The following is a 23771-nucleotide window of genomic DNA, read 5'->3' as shown; positions in this document are numbered from 1 at the left end:
GATCTTTAACGAGCAATGAAATTTCACAGCACACGGGCGTTACCTCGTGTTCGGGAAAGAGGCGACGCTGGGTCCAATACTGCTACCGACCACAGCAACGCCGCCTTCAAGGAAGCGCCACGGGGCAACTTTTTCTTTATTTTTTAAAAATGTTAGGAACGATAGATTATGGTGGGACTCCTGTCCGCAGCGTTGATTTCTTGCTTTATGTTTGACATTAGGAACGCTACATAAGGGTGGAACTCCAATGGCGCAGCATTGGGCTGCCACAACAACCTTACAGACCGCTTCTGTTCGAATAGTGCTATGGCGCTATGAAAAATTTTCTTCAGAAATAGCCGGAGAAGCGGCAATCACCTTGACGTTGACAAACCCGCGAGTGGAAGTGATTGTCAGGGATTCAAAAGCAGCCATTGGCAATTTCGCCAAGGGCAGAATATCTCCCATCTCCTTGGGAATTCTCAGGAATTACCCGGAAGACAGGACAGACGTGTGATTGGTTTGGGTACCGGCTCACTCGTCAAACCCGGGGAACGAGGCAGCCCACGATAAAGCTCGAGAATCTATCGGCCGAGCTGTGGAGGCTAACTCGGACGTCGAAATCACGAGAGATGGTCTTAATACTTACCATGAGATTACTCAGCATTATAGACTAGAAAGGCTAACCTTCCCTGCTCCGCATAAAAGCATAAACAAAGAACAGGAGGTACTGTGGAGACAACTTCAAACAAAAACTCTCCCTAATCCAGCTGTCCTAAGCCATGTGTACTGTAATGTAGTAGCGTGCGGCAGCCGAGCGGCCGCACCAAAGAACCAGCGAAGACCGGTGCAGGACAAGGAATCAGCGTTTATTCGTCTGACTCTTCTTTTATACGCAGCGGCTGCTTATCCGCTGCTGCTATCAGTGCGCGTCATGGCAAAGTGACGCGTCATGCACTTGACGCTATCACATTCCTTCCCTCCAAGATCTTCGCCTCCACTCATTAGCTGCAGTGGCGGAAATCGTGGGAGGTATATCGGTCTGGGGGTTTCCGGGCGCGCTGGCTTCTGCGCAGTGTTGTTGGTGGAGAGTCGGAAGGCGCTTCAGCTTGCGCCTCAGGATGTGCGTTGTGAGCAGCTGGCAGCTGCAATTCTTGCCCGTCTTGTGGTGGCGGGGTCGGGGTTGGTGCATCATCGCGAAGAGGGGGTACTGACGCGTCCGCGTCGTGCTGCGCCTCTTGGGGTGGGGAGGGGAGCGTCTCCTGATGACGCTCAAGGTCGTCGGTGTCGGGTCGTCTCGGGGCTTCCGCCCCGGTGTCCAGTCCTGCATACTGGAAAGAGCTGCGCGATCGCAAATGATCAACATGAACGTACCGAACTGTGTTCTGAGTCTCTACGAGATAGGTCACAGGGCTGACTAGCCGCACTATACGCCCTTCCGTCCATGACACCTTCTCTTGCCGGACAGTCTTCACGTACACCCAGTCTCCTTCCTTAAACGAACGGAAAGTTGATCTCCGTTGGTCATGCTGCTGCTTTAGCCCTTCTTGCCTACTCTGCATGTCATCCCGAAATGATGGTCTTAGTAATGACAGTTTAGTGCATGGAGTTCGTTTCAGAAACAGTTCAGCCGGACACTTGCCAGTTGCCGTGTTAGGGGTTGTCCTGTACGCCAGCAGGAAGTCGTCCAGTCTCTCCCGCATCGATCTGTTGTTACCTCCCTTGTTGTCGTGCAGAAGCTGCTTACGAAGACTCCTTTTTACAGTTTGCACCGACCTTTCGGCAGCCCCGTTGGACTGCGGATGGTATGGCGGGCTGTACGTGCGTCGGATGCCACAGGCATCGAGGAAGTCCTGGAACTCCTGCGCTGAAAACTGGGGGCCGTTATCAGAAACCAGTTGTTCAGGGTATCCGTAAGCAGCAAACAGACTTCGCAAGCGCTCGATAGTTTTCGCGGCTGTAGTAGAGCGCATAGGAAACACTTCGATCCACTTTGAAAACGAGTCCACGCACAAAAGAAATGCCGTTTTTTCAAAGTCAAAAAAGTCCACATGCACTCGCTGCCAGCAGCGGGCGGGAACTGGCCATGGCTCGAGTGGAGAACGGGGAGCGCTATTTTGCATTTGTTGGCAAATGCTACACGTTTTTACCGTGTTTTCTATCTCTGCGTCTAGCCCTGGCCACCAGAGCAAGCTACGTGCGAGCATCTTCATGCGTGAAGCACCGGGGTGTTCCGTGTGCAACAGACTCAACACTGCATTTCTCATCTTTGTTGGCACAACAAAACGACTGCCCCATGTGACGCATCCCGCTTCCAGCGACAGCTCCGCACGTCTGTTATAGTACGGTACAAGTTGAGCATCTTTGATTTGTGCTGGCCATCCTTCAAGCGTATATCTGTAGACTTTGCTGAGAATGCCGTCATACTTGCTAGCTTTGGCAACGTCTTTAGCCGTCAGTGGCGTAGTTTCAAAAACAGCGAGCGTATGTGTCTCATCAACGCTGTTTTCGGTTGCAACAGGCAGTCTGGACAGCGCGTCCGCCACTTCCATTTGAGATCCTTTCCGATATCTCAAGTCGTAGCGATAAGAAGCCAGGATTAACGCCCACCGTTGCATTCGAGCAGCCGCCAAAGATGGGACCTGCTTCCGTGGCCCTAAGATGCCTAGTAATGGTTGATGATCCGTGAACAACGTGAATGCCCTTCCATATAGGTAACGATGAAACTTCTTGAGAGCAAAGATTATTGCCAGCGCTTCTCGCTCGATCTGGGCATAGCCGCGCTCAGCTTGCGATAACGTCCTGGAAGCAAAAGCGACAGGCTTTTCTTGCCCACTGGGAAGTATGTGAAAAAGAACCGCGCCGAGCCCATACTGCGACGCATCACAGCTTAGAGCCAAGGGTTGCTTCGGATTGTAGTAAGCAAGTACCGGACTGGTCGTGATCGCGATCGCCTTTGCATTGTCGGCAAGTTCTACTTGCTGGTAAGCGGCAGCAAGGTCTAGGACGCAGAATACTTTTGAGCCTGCCAATGTTGTGAACAAATCTTCGGGCAAGGGAAGAGGGTAGTGCTCAGTCAGCAACACAGGGTTCACCGTGACCTTGTAGTCACCGCACAACCGCACTTTTGCTCCTCCGTCTTTCGGTACCACTACCAGCGGAGTCGCCCAATCGCTTCTGGTGACCCTTTTCAGTACCCCCGCCCGTTCCAAGGCGTCTAGCTCTTCGGACACAGCTTGCTTCAATGCAAAAGGCACGGGACGGGCCTTGCAAAATACTGGCTTGCTGTCTGGCTTCAAGAGGACCTGTGCTTTGTAGCCCGTTATCAGCCGCATCTGCGGTGAAAACAAAGCCTGAAACTTCTTAAGTTCCTCCACGGCGTCGTCTTGCTGTATAGCATGGACTTCCTGCCAGTTTAATTTCAACTTCCTCAGCCAGTTGCGGCCGAGCAGACACGGCAACACTTTCCCACCGTCATCTACTATCAGAACAGGTAGAACGTCAGTTTGATTAGCGTGCTCAACACGCACATCAGCCGACCCTACGACCGGCACTAGTTCTCCTGTGTACGTTCGTTAAGCAACCGTATCCGTCGTTACTGTCAGATGGGGAAACTTACGAAGAAAAACTGACTTCGGCATGACGGTGACGGACGCCCCTGTGTCGATTTGCATCCGTAAGGCCTGTCCTTCCACCAGAACTGTGACATAGTATGCAGACTTATTTGTTGTCATACTGTATATTTCTTGCTCTTCGTCAGACTCATCGCCCGAGTTATCGATCGCATTCAGCGCGTTCGGTTTGCCTGTGCGCTGCCTGCACTTTGATTTCAAGTGACCTTGCTCTCCGCAGTTATGACACTTGTACTTGCGATATCGGCAATTATTGGCCGCATGGCGTTTACCGCAACGGAAGCACTCTACGGGCTTAGTCTTGCTTCGATAATTGTCCTTAGCACGGTAGCCTTGACTCAGAACATCAACTTCTAGTCCTGAGCGCCTTTGTGGTATACTTTTCAGGTCTTCTAGCTTTACTTGTTGAGTCTGGGTGGTGGCTAGTTCACGATTTAACGCAATTTTGCACGCCTCTTCGAACGTCAGCTTTTCAGCGGCAACCAGCTCACGCTGAGTGTCGACGCAGCGTAGCCCGGCGACTAGCCTGTCTCTAAGCGCTTCGTCGAGAAACTTGCCAAACTCGCAAGTTCTGGCCAGGTGCTTCAGCTGCACAATGAATTCGGCTACAGTCTCTTGCTCAAGTTGCAATCTTCGGTTAAATCGGCACCTTTCCGCAATCACAGCCTTTCGGGGACTGTAGTGTGTTTTCAGTAGCGCCGTGACCTCGTCATACGTTTTGCTGGCAGGGGAATTCGGAACTAGCAGGTTCTTCAATACTTCATACACTCGAGGTCCTACTACAGTCAGGAATACGGCTAGCTTCTTGCCTTCAGCCACATCATTTGCCAAGACGTAAAGCTCAAATCTTTCCAAGTAGGACTCGAAGCTGTCGCTCCTTTCGTCAAAAGTATCAATTTTTCCCACCTTCGCCATTGCAGCATCCGCCAGGCAGTAGTCTTCAGCAGCAACCGAAGAAAGCAGCCAGCCGCCTCGATCCCATCCTCGTCGCCAGTGTAATGTAGTAGCGTGCGGCAGCCGAGCGGCCGCACCAAAGAACCAGCGAAGACCGGTGCAGACAAGGAATCAGCGTTGATTTGTCTGACGCTTCTTTTATACGCAGCGGTTGCTTATCCGCTGCTGCTATCAGTGCGCGTCATGGCAAAGTGACGCGTCATGCACTTGACGCTATCACATGTACCTGGATAGATATAAGTCGGAGTGAAGCAAATGCGGCGCCAAAGGCACCGTAGACCACATTTTCTGGGACTGTCCGAGAGATCCCCAACCAATATCGCTCAAGAGGCTCGCGCTCCCGGGCCCGTGGGAGACCTTGTTGCTCAGCTCTAACCTGGAAACCCAAGTACAGGTGGTGACGAGAGCCGAAGAGGTCGCCGCCAGCCTCCACTGACGGCCACCTAACAAGATCAACAAACCGATTTATAACTCAAGACGATAATAAACGTTTTCCAATTCAATCCAAAATTTTAGAATGGAAACCGTCCCCCTATCCTCTCTTCCTCTCCCCTCACCTTTTTCATTTCATTTTTCAATTCCTCCAAATATCCTTTATTTCCGCAGCCTCAGCTAAGGTGCTTCAGCATCGATGGCAGATGTCGGGGCTGGCAAAAATCTTTTCCTTCCTTTTTACTATTATTGTAATAAAAAAACGACTACTACCAGAAAGGAAACGGCGAAGTAATCGTTTTTATGAAGGAGAAACGCTAAGGCGCCCGTGTGCTGTGCGATGTTAGTGCACGTTAATGATCCCCAGGTGGTCGAAATTATTCCGGAGCCCTCCACTGCGGCACCTCTTTCTTCCTTTCTCCTTTCACTCTCTCATTTATCCCTTCTTTTACGGCGCGGTTCAGGTGTCCAACGATATATGAGACAGATACTGCGCCATTTCCTTTCCCCCAAAACAAATTATTATTATCAGCACAGAGATGAGCACAGAGAGCAGTGGAGGGCTCCGGAATAATTTCGACCACCGGGGGATCTTCAACGGGCACTGGCATCGAAAAAGCACACTGAAGGAAAAACGCTAAATCGCCCGTGTGCTATGCAATGTCAGTGCACGTTAGAGATCCGCAGGTGGTCGAAAGTAGTTCGCAGGCTCGGCCGCCCGTTTTCGGGAAAGAGATGAAGCTTGATCCAACACTCCTGCCTACCACAGCAAAGCCAGCTTCAAGGAAGCGCCATGTGACGAAGTTTTCTTTAGTTTTAAATGTTAGGAACAATAGATTATGGTGGAACATTATTGCCGCAGTGTTGATTTCTTGCTTTAATTTTGACGTTAGGAACGCTACATAAGGGTGGAACTCCAATGGCGCAGCATTGTGCTGCCGCAACACCCTTCCAGACGGTTCCTGTTCGAATGTCGTGTAGTTCGCAAGGTGCTGAGACCCTATGCCGCTATGAAAAATTGTTTTTGACGATAGGAAACGGTCCCCCTATACTCTCTTCCTCTCCCCTCACCTCTTTCATTTCATTTTTCAATTCGGCCTGCTATCCATTATTTCCGCCGCCACAGCTCAGGTGCTTCAGTATCGATGGCAGATGCCGGGGCTGGCAAAAATTTGTTTCTTCGTTTTTATATTATTTTATAAAAAAACCACTACCACCACAAAGGAAATGGTGAAGTAATCGTTTTTATGGAGGAAAAACGCTAAGGCGCCCGTGCGCTATGCGATGTCAGTGCACGTTAATGATCCTCAGGTGGTCGAAATTATTCCGGTGCCCTCCACTACGGAACCTCTTTCTTCCTTTCTTCTTTCACTCCCTCTATCCCTTCTTTTATGGCGCGGTTCAGGTGTGCAGGGATATATGAGACAGATGGTGCATCATTTCCTTATCCCAAAAAGCAATTATTATTATTATTCCTATTATTATTATTATTATTGGGCTAATCGACATTAACTTTTCTGGCGGGAGGGGGGGGGCGGAAGGAAATGGTGCAGTGCCCCCAACCGCCCCCGTAAGGGAAGGGACAAGGGTGGGGGGAGTGAAAGAAGAAACGAAGTAGTGCCGTAGTGGAGGGCTGAGGAATAATTTCGACCTCCTGGGGATCTTTAACGTGCACTGACATCGAACAGCACACGGGCGCCTTTCGCCTCCATCAAAACGCAGCCGCCGCGGACGGGTTCAAACCTGCGAACACCGGGTCAGCAGCCGAGCGCACTAAGCACTGAGCCACCGCCGTGAGAGCATTATCTTTTTTACTCACGCGTTAAATGCGCTTTTAATCCAAGCGAAATGTTGCACTGTCGAGCCCAAACTTCCACTCTGGCAAACTGATGTTTCCTTGGGCTGTAGCTGTTGATTCTTATAAATTACGCGTCTGCACATTGTCAATTCATAGAAAGATTCCCGTATGTTGCTCATCTTTCACTGTTAATAAGCGGCTGGTGCGTCTTTCCGACCTCCACGAATGCCGAAATTTCCACTGTAGTTCCTTGTGCCGAGCTTCGGTGCCGGGCGCCGGTTTGTTTCATCATGAATAATTAAATTTTTCCAATTTTTTTCACCCCAATCAAGACCATTTCTGTGGGCGACCTTGGACATGTGACGTCACCAGCTGCATGCCCGTCGATATTTGCTCGGATATTGGTCAAGAAGAAAAAAAATAAGACCTTTGTTTTTGGCCATTTCACACAAACAGTGGTCTGTCGCTTACAGTCTCCAGTTTAGTCAGTCAACGCACCGAGAGGTTCTGTGACAGTATGCATGACGACAAGCCTCGATCTCGGCGTCATGCTTGGGGAGAAACCGAGTTTTGGTTTCGGCGTTCTTTGTTTTTCCTGTTTTAAAAAGCTTCTACTCAGGATTCTGAAAAACGGTTTTTGAGGCACAGAGAAGGGACTCTTAAGAAATGTGATTCGAATGGGAACACAATACCACGTCTAAACATATTCAAAATAGCCCACATTTTCCCTTTGAGTGGTTCAGAAACCTTGCAAGAAATGCTTCTACAGCTGTGGCACCATCATGGCCTTGGTTCACTGTATAAATAATTTAGGGCAGAAAAAGAACAAGTAATTACTGTTTCGCTTTTGATGAACACCGCGACTACGCAGTGCGGTTCCTTGATTTTGCAATCGTCCCGATCGTCCCTGTCATATGCGCTCAAAATAGCACAAGGCTCTGAAATATAATCCGAGGAAAGTACAGGGTCGGTTAAAAGTTCTCAGGCCAAAGCGTCTGCTTTTGAGCTGTATTATCAGGCAGACATGACACCACCAGACTCAGAATATCCGTAGAAAGCGGAAGAGGTATCGTTCTGTGCTCTGGGAACCTTGATAGCTTTATTCGCGTCTTAAATGCCATGATATACCGATGAAACAAGCAAGCCCTCTGGCCCCGAAACTTTTGACCAACCGGGTATAGAACCTCGCTCAATCACTACGTTCTCTCGTCATAAACATCGGAACCAAATATTCAGAACCCACAATCCCGAGCGAAGGTTGGCGAGCTCTTTCCAGTGACTTTTTCACGCCCGCGCATTTCTCCGCCTCGCGCTCCTACATATTTTTGTTCAGATGTGTCTGTCGGTTAGATTCAGAAGTAAGGCAGCTGATATGGCCGCTGCCAGTAATAAGCGTCGCTTCGGCGGTTCAGGAAGCCCCCCCGACCCCATTCTACAGGGGGGGGGGGGGAAATACCGAACGCATAGGCAGCCGGCGGTGGGGCCGAGTGGGTAGGGCTGGCTGAACAGCGCCGACCTGTGAGCATGAAAAGAGTGATGAAAAGATATAGAAAGGCTCGAAGACGCTGAAATTTAAATTTTGAGTGCACATAACTTCGCTTGCACAAAACATTTTAAACATTGTCACTGGAGGATATTCTTGTTCAAGCGCTGTCCTTTAAAGGGCTCGCTATAATGCACGGGGTGCAGGAGGCTTTTTCCATTAAGACTCACCGGAACCGGTCCTGCGCTGTAGTGTAGATCGAAGACCATTCGGCCAAACTTATGTGACGCTCAACACACGAAACAGTGCGTCCATACTTAATTGTTCATGCTCTGCTCTAATTACCTCCAAACACGGCGCAGGAGCTCGAGCGAACCCTACCCTCTCACTTCCCACGGCGGCCTGCCCACGGCCAGCTGGGCCGGACCATACAACTTCTTGCCAACCACTTCAGCATCGAGATACCGACTGGCAGCGTCTACCACTACGACGTCGACATCTCCTCGGAAACTGCCAAGGAGACCAAGGTTCCTGAGCAGAAAAAGTACCGATGCCTCAGTACAAAGATCAACAGGATTGTCATCGAGCTCCTAGTAAAGAAGTACCGGCAAGACCTGGCCAACTGCATCCCGGCTTTCGATGGCCGCAAGAACCTGTACACGCGCCGCCAGCTCAACTTCCGCGAGCGGACATTCACAGTCGACCTCGAGGAAGACCAAAGATCCCAGAAGTTTATAATCAAGATCCAGTACGCGGCCACAGTGAATCTGGACGCCCTGCATGGCGTCTTCCAAAAGCGCGTACAAACTGTGCCCCAGGAAGTCCTCCAGGCCATAGACATCGTCTTGAGGCACAGCCCCTCGATCAACCTTGCACCGGTTGGACGCTCGTTTTTCAGACCGCCGGGACCCAACGAGCACAATGACCTCGGAGGAGGCCGGGAGGTGTGGTTTGGCTACTACACGAGTGTTCGACCCGCCCAATGGAAGCCCATGCTTAACGTCGACATGTCAGCAACAACATTCTACGAGTCGCTTCCACTGGTCGACTTCATGTGCAGGTTCTTAAGCGACAGCCGTCGTGTGTTGACGCCCGCAGACTTCCGGTCATTGCGCGACAACCAGTACGTGCGCCTGAATAGGGAGCTCAAGGGACTCCGTGTCAAAGTGACGCACCTTCCGTACCCGCGCAAGTACAAAGTGGTCAAGATCACGAGGGAACCTGCGAAGGAAATCTATTTTGAATCAGAAGGTAGTCAGATCTCCGTCGCCGACTACTTCCAGAGCCGCTACAGGCGCTTGTCGTACCCGAACTTCCCTTGCGTGCAGAGTGGCAGCTCGACGCATCCGGTCTACATTCCTCTGGAGGTGTGCGAGCTGGCCGAAGGCCAGCACTGTCGGAAGAAGCTCGACGAGAGTCAGACCGCCGAGATGATCAAGCGCACGGCCAAGCCGCCAGCCAAGCGCTTCCAGAAGATTCGTCAGTCTGTGCGCGACATGGTCAGCAGCTCGGACAAGTACCTGCGAGAGTTCGGCGTCAAGATCAACACTGAGCCCACTCAGGTTGTGGGCAGAGTGCTCGACCCCCCATCTCTGGTATTTGAGAACAACACCATGTGCAAGCCGCGCGACGGTACGTGGGATCTCCGAGGGCAGCGCTTCTACAAGGCGATGTCCATGACAAAGTGGATTGTTCTCAACGTGAGCCGCTTCGCGCACAAGGATTCCCTGGAAAACTTCATCAGGATGCTGATCCGCATCGGCCAAGAACTGGGCATGCGCATTGCGCAGCCGCTTGCGGTCATCACGTTCGACACAAACCGCCAGCCCATGCGGACCGTTCTCACGGAGCAGCGCAAGCAGTACCCGCAGTTGGAGATGGTTGTGGCAGTGATAACAAAAACCACGAACTACGCTGAGATCAAGCAGGTGGCAGAGACTGAGCTCTCTCTGCGCACACAATGCATCTTGGACAACAACGTGGTCCAAAACTGCAACGCAGCGCTCATCCAAAACCTGTGCCAGAAGATCAACGCCAAGATGGGCGGTATCAACAATAGTCTCCTGATGCAGGAGAAGCCGAAGCTGTTTCATAGGCCCCTGATCGTCATTGGAGCAGACGTGTCGCACCCATCGCCTGGAGACAAGGTGAGGCCATCCATCGCCGCGTGCGTCGGAAGCCTAGACACTGTACCGTCCAAGTTTCACGCCACCATTCGGGTATAGATTGAAGACTCCAAGGCTAAGGCGCGTGTGGAAATCATTAGAGACCTGAAGGACATGATCAAAGAATTGCTACGGGCTTTCCACCGCGCCACCAGGCACAAGCCCGAGCGGATCGTCTTCTACAGGGACGGAGTGAGCGAGGGGCAGTTCTTGGAAGTCCGTAACTATGAGGTAAGTAACTGCGCCTACTACTATACTGTGCGCACTAAACGCTCATCTTGTTAAGACAGTTTTTCCCGCATTCAATGTCACTAGTGTCATTGGATAACCTTTGTCTTTGGAGAAGCCGACTAGCTGTGCATATACGTAACGACACCGAATTGATCTCCACAGGGATATAATTTCAGGACATCCAGGATATTCATTTCTGGAGACGTCTTGTCGGCGTTAGTTGACCTCAGCTTGATCGTTTCTCTTCAAAAGGTGGTAAACATCCAAAACTGAGGCCTCTGGCGCGGTTTTGTACGTATCCGCTCCGCCTCTCATCCTTCTTACACACGGGCGATTATAACTGCTGTGCAGTTGACCATCCGTTGAGCTGAACGACAGTTCGAGGTGTTATACCCGTGCCACACGGTCAAGTTTTATGTCATTAATTACTTAGTAAATCAATTTTTAACGCAATTGGCGCGGTGCCACACACTTGTATTTAATGACATTAGACAGACTAACTGGCGTTTGCGACCTTCTGAGTTCGCCACACCTCATTTGCCCGAGATCTGTATACTCTTTTCGCCATTCCGCATGCGGAAAGACATGCAACTTTTTTGTGTGAAGTCACTACCCAGAGTATAATCGTTTATTCATAAACAACACTATTTTTAATAGGAATTCATATGTACTGTTATCCTGTGAGCTGACACACGAGTTCTACTTTTACACACTTGTCAAGCAAGAACAGTGGCATTTTCTACAAAATAATTTTTATACTATATTTGAAGGGCATTGCTGTTATACTTTCTCATTAACACTGTTTATATTCAGGGCTTTTTTTACTGCCTTGAAGGCGGTATCGTCACCGTGACTAGTTAAATTATTTATTTACTTATATACAGATACCTTATAGGCCTCTGGAGAGGCATTGTGTAAGGGGGCGATACAGAAGTTAGTGAGAAATAGGCCAGAAATCCAAAAATCATATTAACAGTACAGCAAAACACACAAAAAACAGGTGAGTTCAGATAAGATATCGCAATTCATTAACAGGGATAAAAGTTAAAAAACCACTCTGCTTCATGAAACAAAAACAGGAGAAATGCACGAAGATTTATACAAAAGCCAAAGAAAACATATCAGGCATAAATGAGCAAAGCTGCGCATCACGAAACCGAAGAGGCAATAGTCTCAAGCTGCTGAAAACGAAGTTGTACGAATCCTGAGTATATAAATGACGTGCTAACCGTTATCAACGAAATGTTTGGGTAGATGTTCGCGAAAGGGGTCTTGATTAGCCTGCAGGGCGGTGCAGTCCGGAAGATCGTTCCAGAGACGAATGGCACGCGGGAGTGACGAGAAGTTGAAATCATGTGTGTTGCCATAAATTCGGCATAGCTGCAGTTATAAGTAGGAGGGACGTTGTAGATGTGCTGGCGGTGAATCAGTGGCATGGACGTATTTGTGAAAGATAGATAAAAGGGCAGTCTCGCGACGAATTTGCAAAGGATGCATGGAGCGAAAGTTTGATCTTCAGTTGGGTTGCACTGGACTGATAACTGTAATTTTGCCAAAATGAGACGACAAGCCGGATTCTGGACAGCTTCCAACTTCTCTATTAGATATTTCTGATAAGGTGACCAGATGGATGAAGTGTACTCTAGCTGCGGTGCTACAAAAGTAATAAAGGCTTGTTTACGCATGTAAGGGGTAGTGCATAGCAGGTTACGGCGAAAGAAAACTAGTGACCGGGAAGCATTAGCGAAAGTGGTGGATGTGTGTTCAGCCCGAGAAAAGTTTGGTGAAATATGGACGCCTTGATGCTTATACTGCGTATTCCGAGCCAATGTATTGTTATTATTGCGGTATGGAAAATTCGAAGTTGCGCATTTTCGGCTAAAAGTAATTATATTACACTTAGAAATGTTTAGTCATTAGACACGTTTTACACCAGTCGTTTATGCAATCGAGGTGACTTTGAAGTTCAAGGTGGCCATTAGTAAATTTTATTGGTCAATGAATAATGCAGACGTCAGCAAATATGTGTATCTAAGATGAGATTGTTGCTGGCAGGTTAATAATGTAAATTATTAATAGTAATGGACAGAGGAGGCTTCTAGCGCCGCGCCCGATGTAACATCGCAAACAGGAAATTAATACTTGTTAACAACGGTGTACTGCTGGCAATTAGAAAGAAAACTACGGACCCATGACAGAATTAAAGAATGTAATTTAAGCGCACAAAGCTTAGATATTTGTCGGCAATGTTCTACCCGATAAAATTCTTTGGCAAAGTCCAAAAAGGTGGAAGTGGGCAGTTTTCGTGCGAGTGTTTGTTGCCACTTTTGAAAACCGGTACAACCTTTCCTATTTTTCAACCGGTGGAAACCTCACCTGTAGACATTGACTGCTTAAAGATATGAAGGAAGATGATTTTGGAGACAGAAATGGCATTTCTTTAGTATTTTGAATTGATTTAATCAACACCAGAAAAAGAGGGTACTAGGTTATTTATCAGGTGTACTAAGCCATCAAGTGTAATGTCAACCGGCGCCATGTACGGGTAACCAAAATCAGGTACATACGAGACGTTAGGTTTATCTTCTTGGGTGAAAATATATGCGAAAAACGAGTTAAATGCTTTAGGACATTCAGCATCGAAGTAGGGGGTGCTGTCAATATCATGTATTGATATATCATTACTGACACTGTTCGGACGTATTGTTTCGAAGGACTTGCTTTTATTGTTCTTAAGTAGCGCAGGAAGGGCTTTTTGAAAAAAAAAATTTTTCGTCACAAAGGCCAGAACAACAGAGGTTTAGGTAGGTTTTATATTTACCCGGCGCGCAGGGCGAACATTCGTGCTTTGTATTTTTGTACAACCGTTTTTTTTCTTATTTCTCATGCATTGATGCTTTCTTGTAAAGCAAGTGTTAGGTTTATGATTTGATAGCGTGATAAGCGGGACATGTTTGGCTACTATTTCGGCGAGCTTGCCTCTAAATTGAACCCGCGGTTATATTCTACTGATTTATATTGAAAAGAGGGTGTCAGAATATTATCAGAAAACATTTGAATTTCGTCATTTATTGGATTGTAATCTCCTCTGTTTAGTTGCGAATCAGTAATGTCAATAAATCTGCCAATAAATAATAATGTCGTTAAATCTGGACGTGTAGCGCCAGCTCCGAAAATAATGGCATAGGCAAACTTAAGGCTGCAAACATCTAGAAAGTGCGCGTGTGGCACGGGTAATAAAAGGCAGCGCCACCTGCTGTTGAGATGTCAGCTCAGTGGAGATACGCAGTTGGACCAGTCTACTGACCCGCTGCATCGGCCGAGTCGGTGGCATTTCCGGCTGCCACATCTTGCTATCTTGGCTAATATAAGTACAACTACAACTTCCATTATAGTCGGATACAACTCAAGAACCCAGCAACTCAAGAACCCTGAATGGACTCTCTTGCAGCCAATGGCATAGACCAATTCTCATGAGCCTGCTTGGGCAACCACGTGGCGAATGCTAGATGAAAGGGGTTAGTCTCCCCCCTCACAGGGAAGACTATTGTCACTGCCACGGCGCACACCGCATTGTCAGCCTTGAGGGTTCGTGATGATAAGCCGAAGCCATTGGCTGGAAGGGGGTCCTTTTACGGAGAAAATCGGCTTCATTCTTGAGTGTATCCGACTATATTCGGATTAGTGTAGCCAGAAAAAAAAAAGCCCGCGAAGTGGCACCAGTAAAACAACGGCTGAGCGGTGAAGCCGGACGTTCCTGTACTGAATTTTTTTTGGCTCTGTGTGGTTGTTCACTACAGGTATACTGAAACGCCAAGCTTGCACAGAAATTTTTGTTGAGTGAAGTCAACTAGGTGGTCAATGCGCAGAGTTATGAGCAAACCGATCACGTGATCCGGAATGTGGACCGCGTGAACTCAATTTAGAGGAGTATGCCGAGTAACTGCAGCCGACTGTTATTCATTTAAGCGTCAGTTGGAAAAGCTGCACTTCCGTTGAACTGAACGGTAGCTGAAACGGCTCGTTTAACCAGAGTACAACCGATAATAGCATTGCTTAAAAAAATGGTGATCTTCGCCGTACACTCTTTGTGAAACGACAATTGTATAAGATACGACAGCATAGTTCGTGAACATCCAAATTGTTTGGTTTACATTCTGAACTAGGTAGATATCGTGATGATTCGAATGGCCTTTCAGCCTTGACCGACATTTTTTGTTTCCGCTCTCAAATCTCGCAGGTGAGCGCCATCCGGCTGGCGTGCAAGGAACTGTCTCCCAACGAGACCTACGAGCCAGCAATTACTTTCATCGTGGTCCAGAAGCGGCATCACACGAGGTTCATGCCCGCCAACGACCGCGACGGCGTGGGCAAGTGTCGCAACGTCCCACCAGGCACGACCGTAGACTCGGTGGTCACGCACCCGCTGGACTTCGACTTCTTCCTCTGCAGCCACTTCGGCATCCAGGTAGGCGTCCTCTTCTCCGCTCTTGTTGCGATTGTCAGCGGGAAGAAATGGTCTGCGGTGTTTTCGTTTATGAATTTGCGGAGGAAATAGTCCGGGCGCCGGCATCGCCAAAGTCGTGTCGCGTCGTTAATGCGCTACAAATTCCAGGAGCGCCTGCGGTGTAGGCCTTCCACATCTTGAGGAAACGGAAGCATGGTTTTCGAGATCACCTACGCGCGAAACTGTGACGGAAGATTTCCGCTTTACATTGAGTCCATCAGGAGCGCTGTGTGTGACTGTGACGTCATCGTTCACCTTTGGGGAAGCGGTATCGGAAGTTGCGCATGGGGGGCCTCTATGGCCAGTGCTCAGTGATGCTGTCATGTGGATATGGTCATTGGTTTTTATTCTTGAGGTGGCGTCTACTGAGACATGATTGCAGAAGGTTGGGTGAAAAGAGAAGCGCTTGATGTTTAGCTCGTACGTAAAAGATGGAAGCGGCTTTTAAGTCTCAAAAAACGGTCAAAAATTGATTTTTGTTTAAATAGTCGTGTCGGCTTGTATGCCTCGGTGTTTATGCTGTCCCGAAGTCGGGACACCGACATAGATGACGATGACCGACCAATGCGCTGATGACAGCCAGCCAGGAAATAATAGTTATTCACTGTATTTATTGGCGCGAGGGCATCTAAGGCCAGATAAAGCCGGAAACATGTTGTGCATGCGGCATTAGGAGCAGGGCAAGTGCATGGGTTGCTCATGGGCACTGCCGGTTTTTGTATATTGCGTTTAAACACTGTCCTTCCCACGTAATGGCGCATTTAAACCGCAAACACCACGCCACACCACATCGCACCACAAGCAGGACCACACCGCACCACCACATACCTCGACACGACGCGACACAACATGACACGGCCCTTGGAATTCTCGCATGTGAATAAGTGTACTCCTCGGCGCACCCGCAGGGCACCAGCCGGCCGGCCCACTACTATGTCGTGTGGGATGACTCCATGTTCAGCGCGGACGACCTGCAGAAGCTCAGCTTCTACCTGTGCCACACATACTCCCGATGTGCAAGGAGCGTGAGCATCCCGGCCCCTGTGTACTACGCGCACCTGGCCGCCTTCCGTGCAAAACACCACATCGCCAGCAAGCTGGAGACGTCCGGCGCGGTCAGCCAGTCGTCTGAGGGTGGCGGTGACACAGTGTTGACCACTGCCCAATACGTGGAGGCCGTCAAGGTGCTGCAGGAACTGCAGGCCTCCATGTACTTCGTGTAATGGAGGAGGTTCTCCGCTGCCCCTGCATTCCGGTTACGGTGAGCCTGGAGGCGCACCACTGACGTCATACCCAACAGTTCTGGAGAAAAGCAATCTGGAACGGGAAAACGTTTAAAGGCATTTGCAGGGAGGGTGTTATATAGGGTATAGGGAGGGTATTATGAGCGCAGTGTTCCTCATATATTGTAAAATTCTACTACAACGATCAATATATCCCCAACCTACCGCCTGCAGGCTTGCATTTTTTTTTTTGCTATTAACGTTTTTGCTACAGTCCAAAGTGTTCCTCATTGGTTTTCTATTACAGTCATAACTGCTCGATGCGAGCAATGGAAACAGTATAAAAGGTAGATTTTTCCAGATATCAGAAGAATGGGCCTTGAATATTTCAATTCCAGAATCTTACACTTTCCCAAGTTTCAATTTTTGTTGTCGAAGAATGTTGGACATGTGCGCAAGACGTAGAGGACAAGATATACGTGACACGCAGTGGACATCTTCTCCCGGCCCTCTTGGCGTTGCACTGTCGTGTGTTCAAGGCGCAGGTGAAGTGGTATGCATGGGATGGACGATAAAGATCACCGCTTTACGAATGCCTTATAGCAACATTTTTTAATGCGTTTTGTTGTAGTGAGAGACGACTTAACTGTTAAGTGCTGCTCCGCCCACATTAGGGCCGCTGCATCGAATTCCTCCACGAGGAAAAAATTAATCGGTTATAAATTCGTTTTGTGTTACCTAAACTAGAAGTTTACCACCAGACGAAATTAAAAACGAGAGAATTTTGATCCAAATTCTATGATCGGAACCTAAAGTGTTTCAGTTTGGTTCATTGTAAGCTACACATCAAAGATGCGCAACTGAATAGGAACATGAACACAAAGCGCTTGCCCTGTGTTGTGTGCCTTTCACGTGTTTAATTGCGCTTAGTTCAGCTGTGCATCTTCTATGAGCGCACAACCAAAATTTTCCGTTAAATATATATGGGCCTAATATGCTTTCTTTTTTGTCGTCCTAACAAAATATTATTGACCACTGTCCGGCGATATTTTCTCTTTTTCTCGCTGCCTGCGCCCCGACTTGCTATACTCATATATGCTGTATGTATTGCAGGCAGAGAAGAACCTGAACTGAATTTAACCGGCTTTCTGCACCTTGAGAGCATTTCATAGCTGCACAAAAATGCGATCTAACTTTAAAAACCGCAGCCTTCGCGACGTTCAACTGCATAGCCGCCAGCTAGTTGTCAAGCCCCGCGGGTGTCCCTTTGCGATAGATAGAGCGAGAAGCCCTTTAATTTAAACAAGAGATTTTAGCTCGCATGCTACACTCTAAACACAAACAAACGCCTATATGGGAGTAAGAAAGAGAGTAAGCTGCCTCCTAGCGGATAGGACAGCTTACTTCCCTTTCTTACTCCCTTTTTACTCCTTTCTTTTTAGAGCATACTCTACATGGGGAAGAGTATTGTGGCGAAAATATCGTAAGGCGAGAAGCGCGGAAAATATCTTTATAGCAGTAAAAGAATAAAAAAAACAATAAATATAATCTAAGCATAAATGGGCAGTCAATTTGCGCTGAGGTACATGGACAAGTAATGCTACAAGATATTAAATGGTGATGCGCAGTATGTCCTACAAAGGGGCTATCAGTGTTCACTGCATGAATAGTGCATAGTGGTGAGACTTCAATTCATAGCGGTGAGTTGTTTTCTATTTGCCTTTAAAGGCGACATTGGCCTTTTCGAGCGGATGCATGGATCTCGGAGTTCGTTCTGTGAGATCGCTGTATATGCCATTTGTCACTGTTTTTCAGCATTCTCTATAGATACCAGTGTGATGAACATAGAGATCAAAAATCTTTCTTTGTGATCGGAAACAATCGCAAATAATCGGAGACTATGAAATAAAGGATTTATTTTCTTGGAAGAGATGTATGATCAGTATCTTTCAGTTGTAGCTCCGCAAGCCTGGTATGAGCAACTACTAATCGGTGGTTTTCGTTGTTAGAGGCTCGGGCTGGCTTTGATTCAAATTCGACGGAACAATTTCCAGGTTAGCGTAACTCAGCCAAGCCGCCACTAATTGCACCTTTTGTTTTCTTGCAGGCTCGCAAGGCGAAGGATTTCCTTGGTTTTGTTCTTTCATGTGCTGTCCGAAGAGTGCGGGAGCCTACATTGTTGTTTGCTGTTCTTGTGCCTTGAAATCTATTAAGTTCTAATAAAAAAAGGTCGATAAAGTTGGCCGTTACATGAGGTTTCCTTGTCTTGCAGTCACTGGCGCTTGCATTGGCCAGCGTTGTCCGGATCCAGTCTTTTCAACTACAACACATGCTAAAAAAGTGATAGGGTTTTGAAACGTAGTTAAGCCGAGTAGAGGTGCGAAAGCATGTGTTTGGCTAGGTTGGCTCAAGGTTTTGCTTGGCTGGTTGTGTTTTGCTTTGCTGTGATATTGGGCTAAGGTTAAGCTCTGAAAGAGGTTAGGCTGATCTGATCTGTTCACGCCGCAGATGGAAGTTGATATAGACGATGACGTGCAATGGACAGCATGAGTGAGTGTGGTTTTTTGACACGAGGCGTAATCGGCTGCGGAGATAGCACAGTGCTCCTTGTGTAGTGGCGAGCGAATCTGATCTGTTCGGGCCTCCGAGGGTTCATCGCCCAGTCGCAGCAATACTTATATTTTATTTCTTCATGCGCCTAGGTTGACACTAAAAGTCAAGCTCCGCGCAAACTCGGTCAGCCGATTAGACTTCGTGAGCTAGTCCCTTCCCAAGCAGCGCAGGCAAATGGGCCAATTTTGCGAATGACTGATTTCACTCTGGTGATAAAAATTTGCCAGTATATTCTCAATATTGGGCCGATTAGTTGTGCTGCTGGGTGTCAGTACTTCGCGCACCTTTGTGTGCGCACCGAGACACCCTTAGAGCGTGTGGGGGTAGCGGTCTCGGTGCCAAAAGAGATACCATTGACTCAATGTGCCAAGCTCAGCCGGAGACCAGCTACCAAGAGCCGAGGGGGTTGGTCGTTTGGTGCCCAGCCTTCGCCGGTCGCAAGCCAGAGAATGGGTCGGAGCCAAAGGTTCACAAAACCAAACAAAGCTTATACAGCAGAGAGACGATACAGAGGATTTCGCAATCATTCGTACGAGCACATACAAAGTGATTTACAAATACAGTGCAACTCATGCAAATTAACAATCGAGAGAGATTACAATTCAACAGAATCTGCATTTAAAGCGCACTAACACAGAGAGAAAAGAAACACAATTTGTTCGCCGGGCACTGGGAGAGTAGACGACCTGAGGAGCACGACAGGGCCGATCCAGAGACTGGCGCACGTTACCTCGGTGGTCCGTGGCTGGTCGAGTGGTGTTCTCCAGGGAGTCGTGCGTGCGCGCATGTCAATGTTCCCGGATGTTCCCTCTGAGGACACTTGACTGCATGCCTCAGGCCATAGCGCCCGCATGCATGCCGGTAGTGTTCGGTTTCGGCACCGGCCTCGATCGGCGGCCCACGTTCTTCTTGAACCCTTTCCCTTCGAGCAGTGTGCGGTCTCGTCACTGCTTTGGCGGCAGAGTTGGCGTCACTCCGTATGCCAGCCCTGCTACGACGGCGCCGCTGCTAAGCGCAGCCACTGCCCCCTGGACAAAGAGCCTTTCCAGGAGGAAGACATGGCGTGGACAACCATCAGCAGAGGCAACGTTCTCGGCCGAAAGGTACGCCGTTGTAACTCTGAGCACGGCTGCGATGCCGAGTGCATGGCGTCCGCCATGTTGGAACACTTCGCCAACACCTACCAGTACCACGCCATGATCTCCCCTTGTGTATCCAGATGGTCCTGCACCAGGACATTGCGGAACATCTGGAGCGCGACTGTTTATCGTCCCGCGCACGCGAACAAGACGATAAATTTGGCAACGTATTCATGCAAATAAAAGAAGCGTTAGGAAAGATACAGGAAGGGAATGGTGCCCTGCGGATGAAGCTGGATTCATTCGAGCAGTGTCTGCGCCCTGAGACTTAAAACACAGTAGCATCTCAGTCCACTACTATCGCCAGTGCAGTGACAGACGCTCTAGAAAACAAGGTTTTGGGGCTCAAGACCTTGGCCGAGACGGCATTAGCTGAACACAGGCGCGAAGTCGCATCGGAAATCAGGGACGCACTGGCTGGAAACGGGAGGTCCATGAAAGAGGTAGTCATGCCAGAGTGTGAGCGGACAGCGCTGTTTATGAAGGACAAGGTCGTAGAAGCCTTGTGTGAAGATCGCACGCTGGGAGATGCCGGATTTTTAGCTTCGGCGGCGTCTGCTGGAAAACAGGCTGCGTCAGTAGACGACGAGGCCAAAGCTGAGGAACAGCTGATCATCGCTTCCCTGAACATCGGTGGTGATTTTCTGGACAAGTAGGTTCCGTTCGAATGAACCATATATGACTGGGATGAATTTCTCTCCCAAGCACGTTCTTCGCCATTCCGCACAAGCAGCGATGACCAGCCTAGCTACCACCATGGAAACCTCATAGTTCCGTGCCAATGTTTTCACGGCCACCGTGTTTGGCCTCGTGTTTACATACTCGAGGGCTTGTGCGACAAATTCCTGGATTGACCCATGGATAAGAAGGTTAAGCTAGTTCTCATCGATCCTAGCGACTGCACGAGACAATAAACTGTAAGGAACGCAATTCGACCAGTCCGCCGCTGCGCTTGTATGCCTACTGCCTTTGCCAACTGCATCAAGTTACCATGCTTTGCAGTAGGAATATACTACCGTTGCTAAGAGTAAGCATTCCGTATATTTAGTGACTGAAATCTCCTACGGAACTTGGGCAAAATACCCTGCCCCTAAATGTGAGCGCGCTAGAGGACAGCTTACTTTGTTTTTACACCTTTATCGGCTTATTCGTGTATAGATTGTGGGCGCTATATATGGCACATCTTCGGGGTTACCGACAGGGGCGTATTTATGGGAGGAAAGGGAGCCCCCCCTTATCTCGGCTGGACCCCATTATGTGGACGAAAAAAAGTCCAAGAAATACGCTGTTGAAATGCGACCAGCATTTCCAAGAGTAACACATGAATCTGCCCCTGGTAACCGACTCGTATCTCTGTCCACGAAAAGCCTTGCCTCGTTGTGACATGAGCACTACGCCAACACGCTTCTTCGGCTGTCGTTCCATTCGAAATAGTGAAATACGGCGAGGTGTGGGTGGGCAGCAGCAGAAAGCAGAGAACTCTGAAGAAAAGCTGTACGGGAGTACGAGGTTATGTGACATTTATCCTCCAGCTTAATCATAATTAATGCAGCCGACCCTGGTCGATTAAAAAATTGCTGGCTAATCCGTGCTACGCCTATATTACCCCACTGCAGGAATGCATGCCTACTGTTCATTGTTTTGATCTCATCCACACGCAAGCAACAACACAATGAACATTGTCAGCAAAAAAATCTTTATGCACTTGTTTCTTTGCCAAGATGGAATTAAATTTAACGCAGCACATGAAGGGAACAATACAGGCGTGAACTCACAACTGTTTATTCAGAAAGAACGCACGTACATATATGCAGTCATGCAGTGATTCATCATATCAAAATTTCCATAATATTAGGTACGTCTCCAGAGAAATTATATTTTCGCTTCAAGCGCAGTGAAATGTCGCTGATACATATATCAGCCTTTTATTCTGATAAACGCTACCAGTAGGTACCGTTCGACTTCTGCCTAGAATCTTTATATTGGTCAACTTTGGCGAGCATTTACAATATTTGCACTTCTTTTGGAAGTTACGTCGCTTGTAAGCATTCAGCGATGACGTAGGCTGTACGATATGTCCGCTATGAATTATCGCCTGTTATCGGCGTCGCGGCGCAAGCCCCTTTTTGGTACGCCAGGACTGAAACCCACAATTTCAAATGTCGCCGACGATTGTCTGTACGAAACCTTGAGTTTGCTCGGGAAGAGAAACATGGGTCGCGCTAACCTCACCGGTGGCAGCACCTGCCATCGCACGGCTCTGGCGCATCGCTTAACAGCTGCGCCACTCCGCTGGCACTGGTATAAGGACTGCTAGCGATCTATGAATTAAAAGTAGAGAATGACCATTTCCACATACATGGGCATCAGCCCATTAACTCTATCGCGTCATATCCTTAAGGCGGAACCTAGGTCCGATTTCGCCCACCTTTTTCTGAGGCACCTGCTTGACATTGAAAACCGAGCCTGGAACCTAAATCGAATTGAAAACCAAAGTTCTAGCAGACTTAATTCGTAGGTGGCCTAATCGTGCTAAATCGTGCGCCATTCTTTTTTTTAATTTCACTTACCTCCCAATGGTGTCACGCGTTCGAGGTGAGATCGTTCAGGCGGATTCAAGGAACCAGCACGCTAGCGTTGACACAAGCACACTTAGAGCCATTTTGTGCACCCGACAAGCCAACCAGACCCACAAAAAATCGCTCACGCGAAAGAAAGAACGCGGGCACTGTCCCCCAGTGCAGAACGACGTGTGATTGCGTACTACAAGAGGACATACGAGGGCGTTGAAGAACGGGTGCTCGAACGCTACGGAGTACGCATCACAAGAAAACACATGCGCATTTTAAACGGATATAAATGCACAGTGCTGACAAGGAATACGTTCAGTTATCTCGTGAAGATAGTGAGCAGTCATAAGAAAAGTTTATCTCTCATATAAGTTCTCTTTTGTAAAAATCCCTGCTATCCCCTTTGTACTTCGCTGTGCGAAATTAGTCCGTTTTTAGCAGCGGTGTTGTTGTACAGTCGCACTAATTGAATGGCAACACTTACATGAGGAAGTGCCCGTGCATAAGCGTTAACGCTTAGCTAGATCAACGTGGCAGCAGCGCTGTCTTCTCGCGTCTGCGCAAACGACCCAACGCGTGGCGTTGCATACCCACACTGACACCTCAAAGGTGCAGGTTCGAATCCCAGTCGAACATATCTATTTGCACAGCTTTTATTTCCTCGAGCTGTCTTGTGCTGAGGACGGGCGGACAGATAGAAACCTGCGGACAGAGAGGTGACAGTGTAGCCGTTAAAAAACCCGTTGTCCCGTGTTAGGTGGCGGATTGCTATAGCAGCGCATGGTTCGAGTCACGGACGTCCTTGCACTGCAGCCCTGAAACAGTGTTCGTCTCCGTATGGGTTGCAAGTAGATATAAGGATAGGCTTGGCGGCCGTCTTACAGAGGGTTGACATCCTATGAGCGTGTCAACCCTATGAGGGTTGGACCCTATGTTGATAAAAGGCGAATTAGGAAAGGAGGGCCGGAGGGAGGGCAGCAGGAACCCATGAAAAGCATCGACCACTTTTGTGATTTCCAGAGACGGAAAACGCGCCTACAGGCCT

The 23771-nt window shown here is 48.6% G+C and overlaps 1 protein-coding gene across 1 annotated transcript in view; it reads left to right on the top strand.

The window, feature by feature from the left end:
- The window catches only part of LOC144127070 (protein argonaute-4-like), a 66120-nt gene that overhangs the window by 11603 nt on the left and 30746 nt on the right, over nucleotides 1-23771 (top strand). Inside the window, exon 2 of the mRNA XM_077660460.1 lies at nucleotides 19980-20120. Coding sequence (XP_077516586.1) covers nucleotides 19980-20120 — 141 coding nt within the window. The remainder of the gene's footprint in view (nucleotides 1-19979; nucleotides 20121-23771) is intronic.

Source organism: Amblyomma americanum, chromosome 1 (genome assembly GCF_052857255.1).
Source record: "Amblyomma americanum isolate KBUSLIRL-KWMA chromosome 1, ASM5285725v1, whole genome shotgun sequence".
In the NCBI taxonomy this organism is placed as follows: Eukaryota; Metazoa; Arthropoda; class Arachnida; order Ixodida; family Ixodidae; genus Amblyomma; species Amblyomma americanum.
The sequence above is the reverse complement of the archived record's forward strand: the minus strand, read 5'-3'. Positions and strand labels throughout refer to the sequence as shown.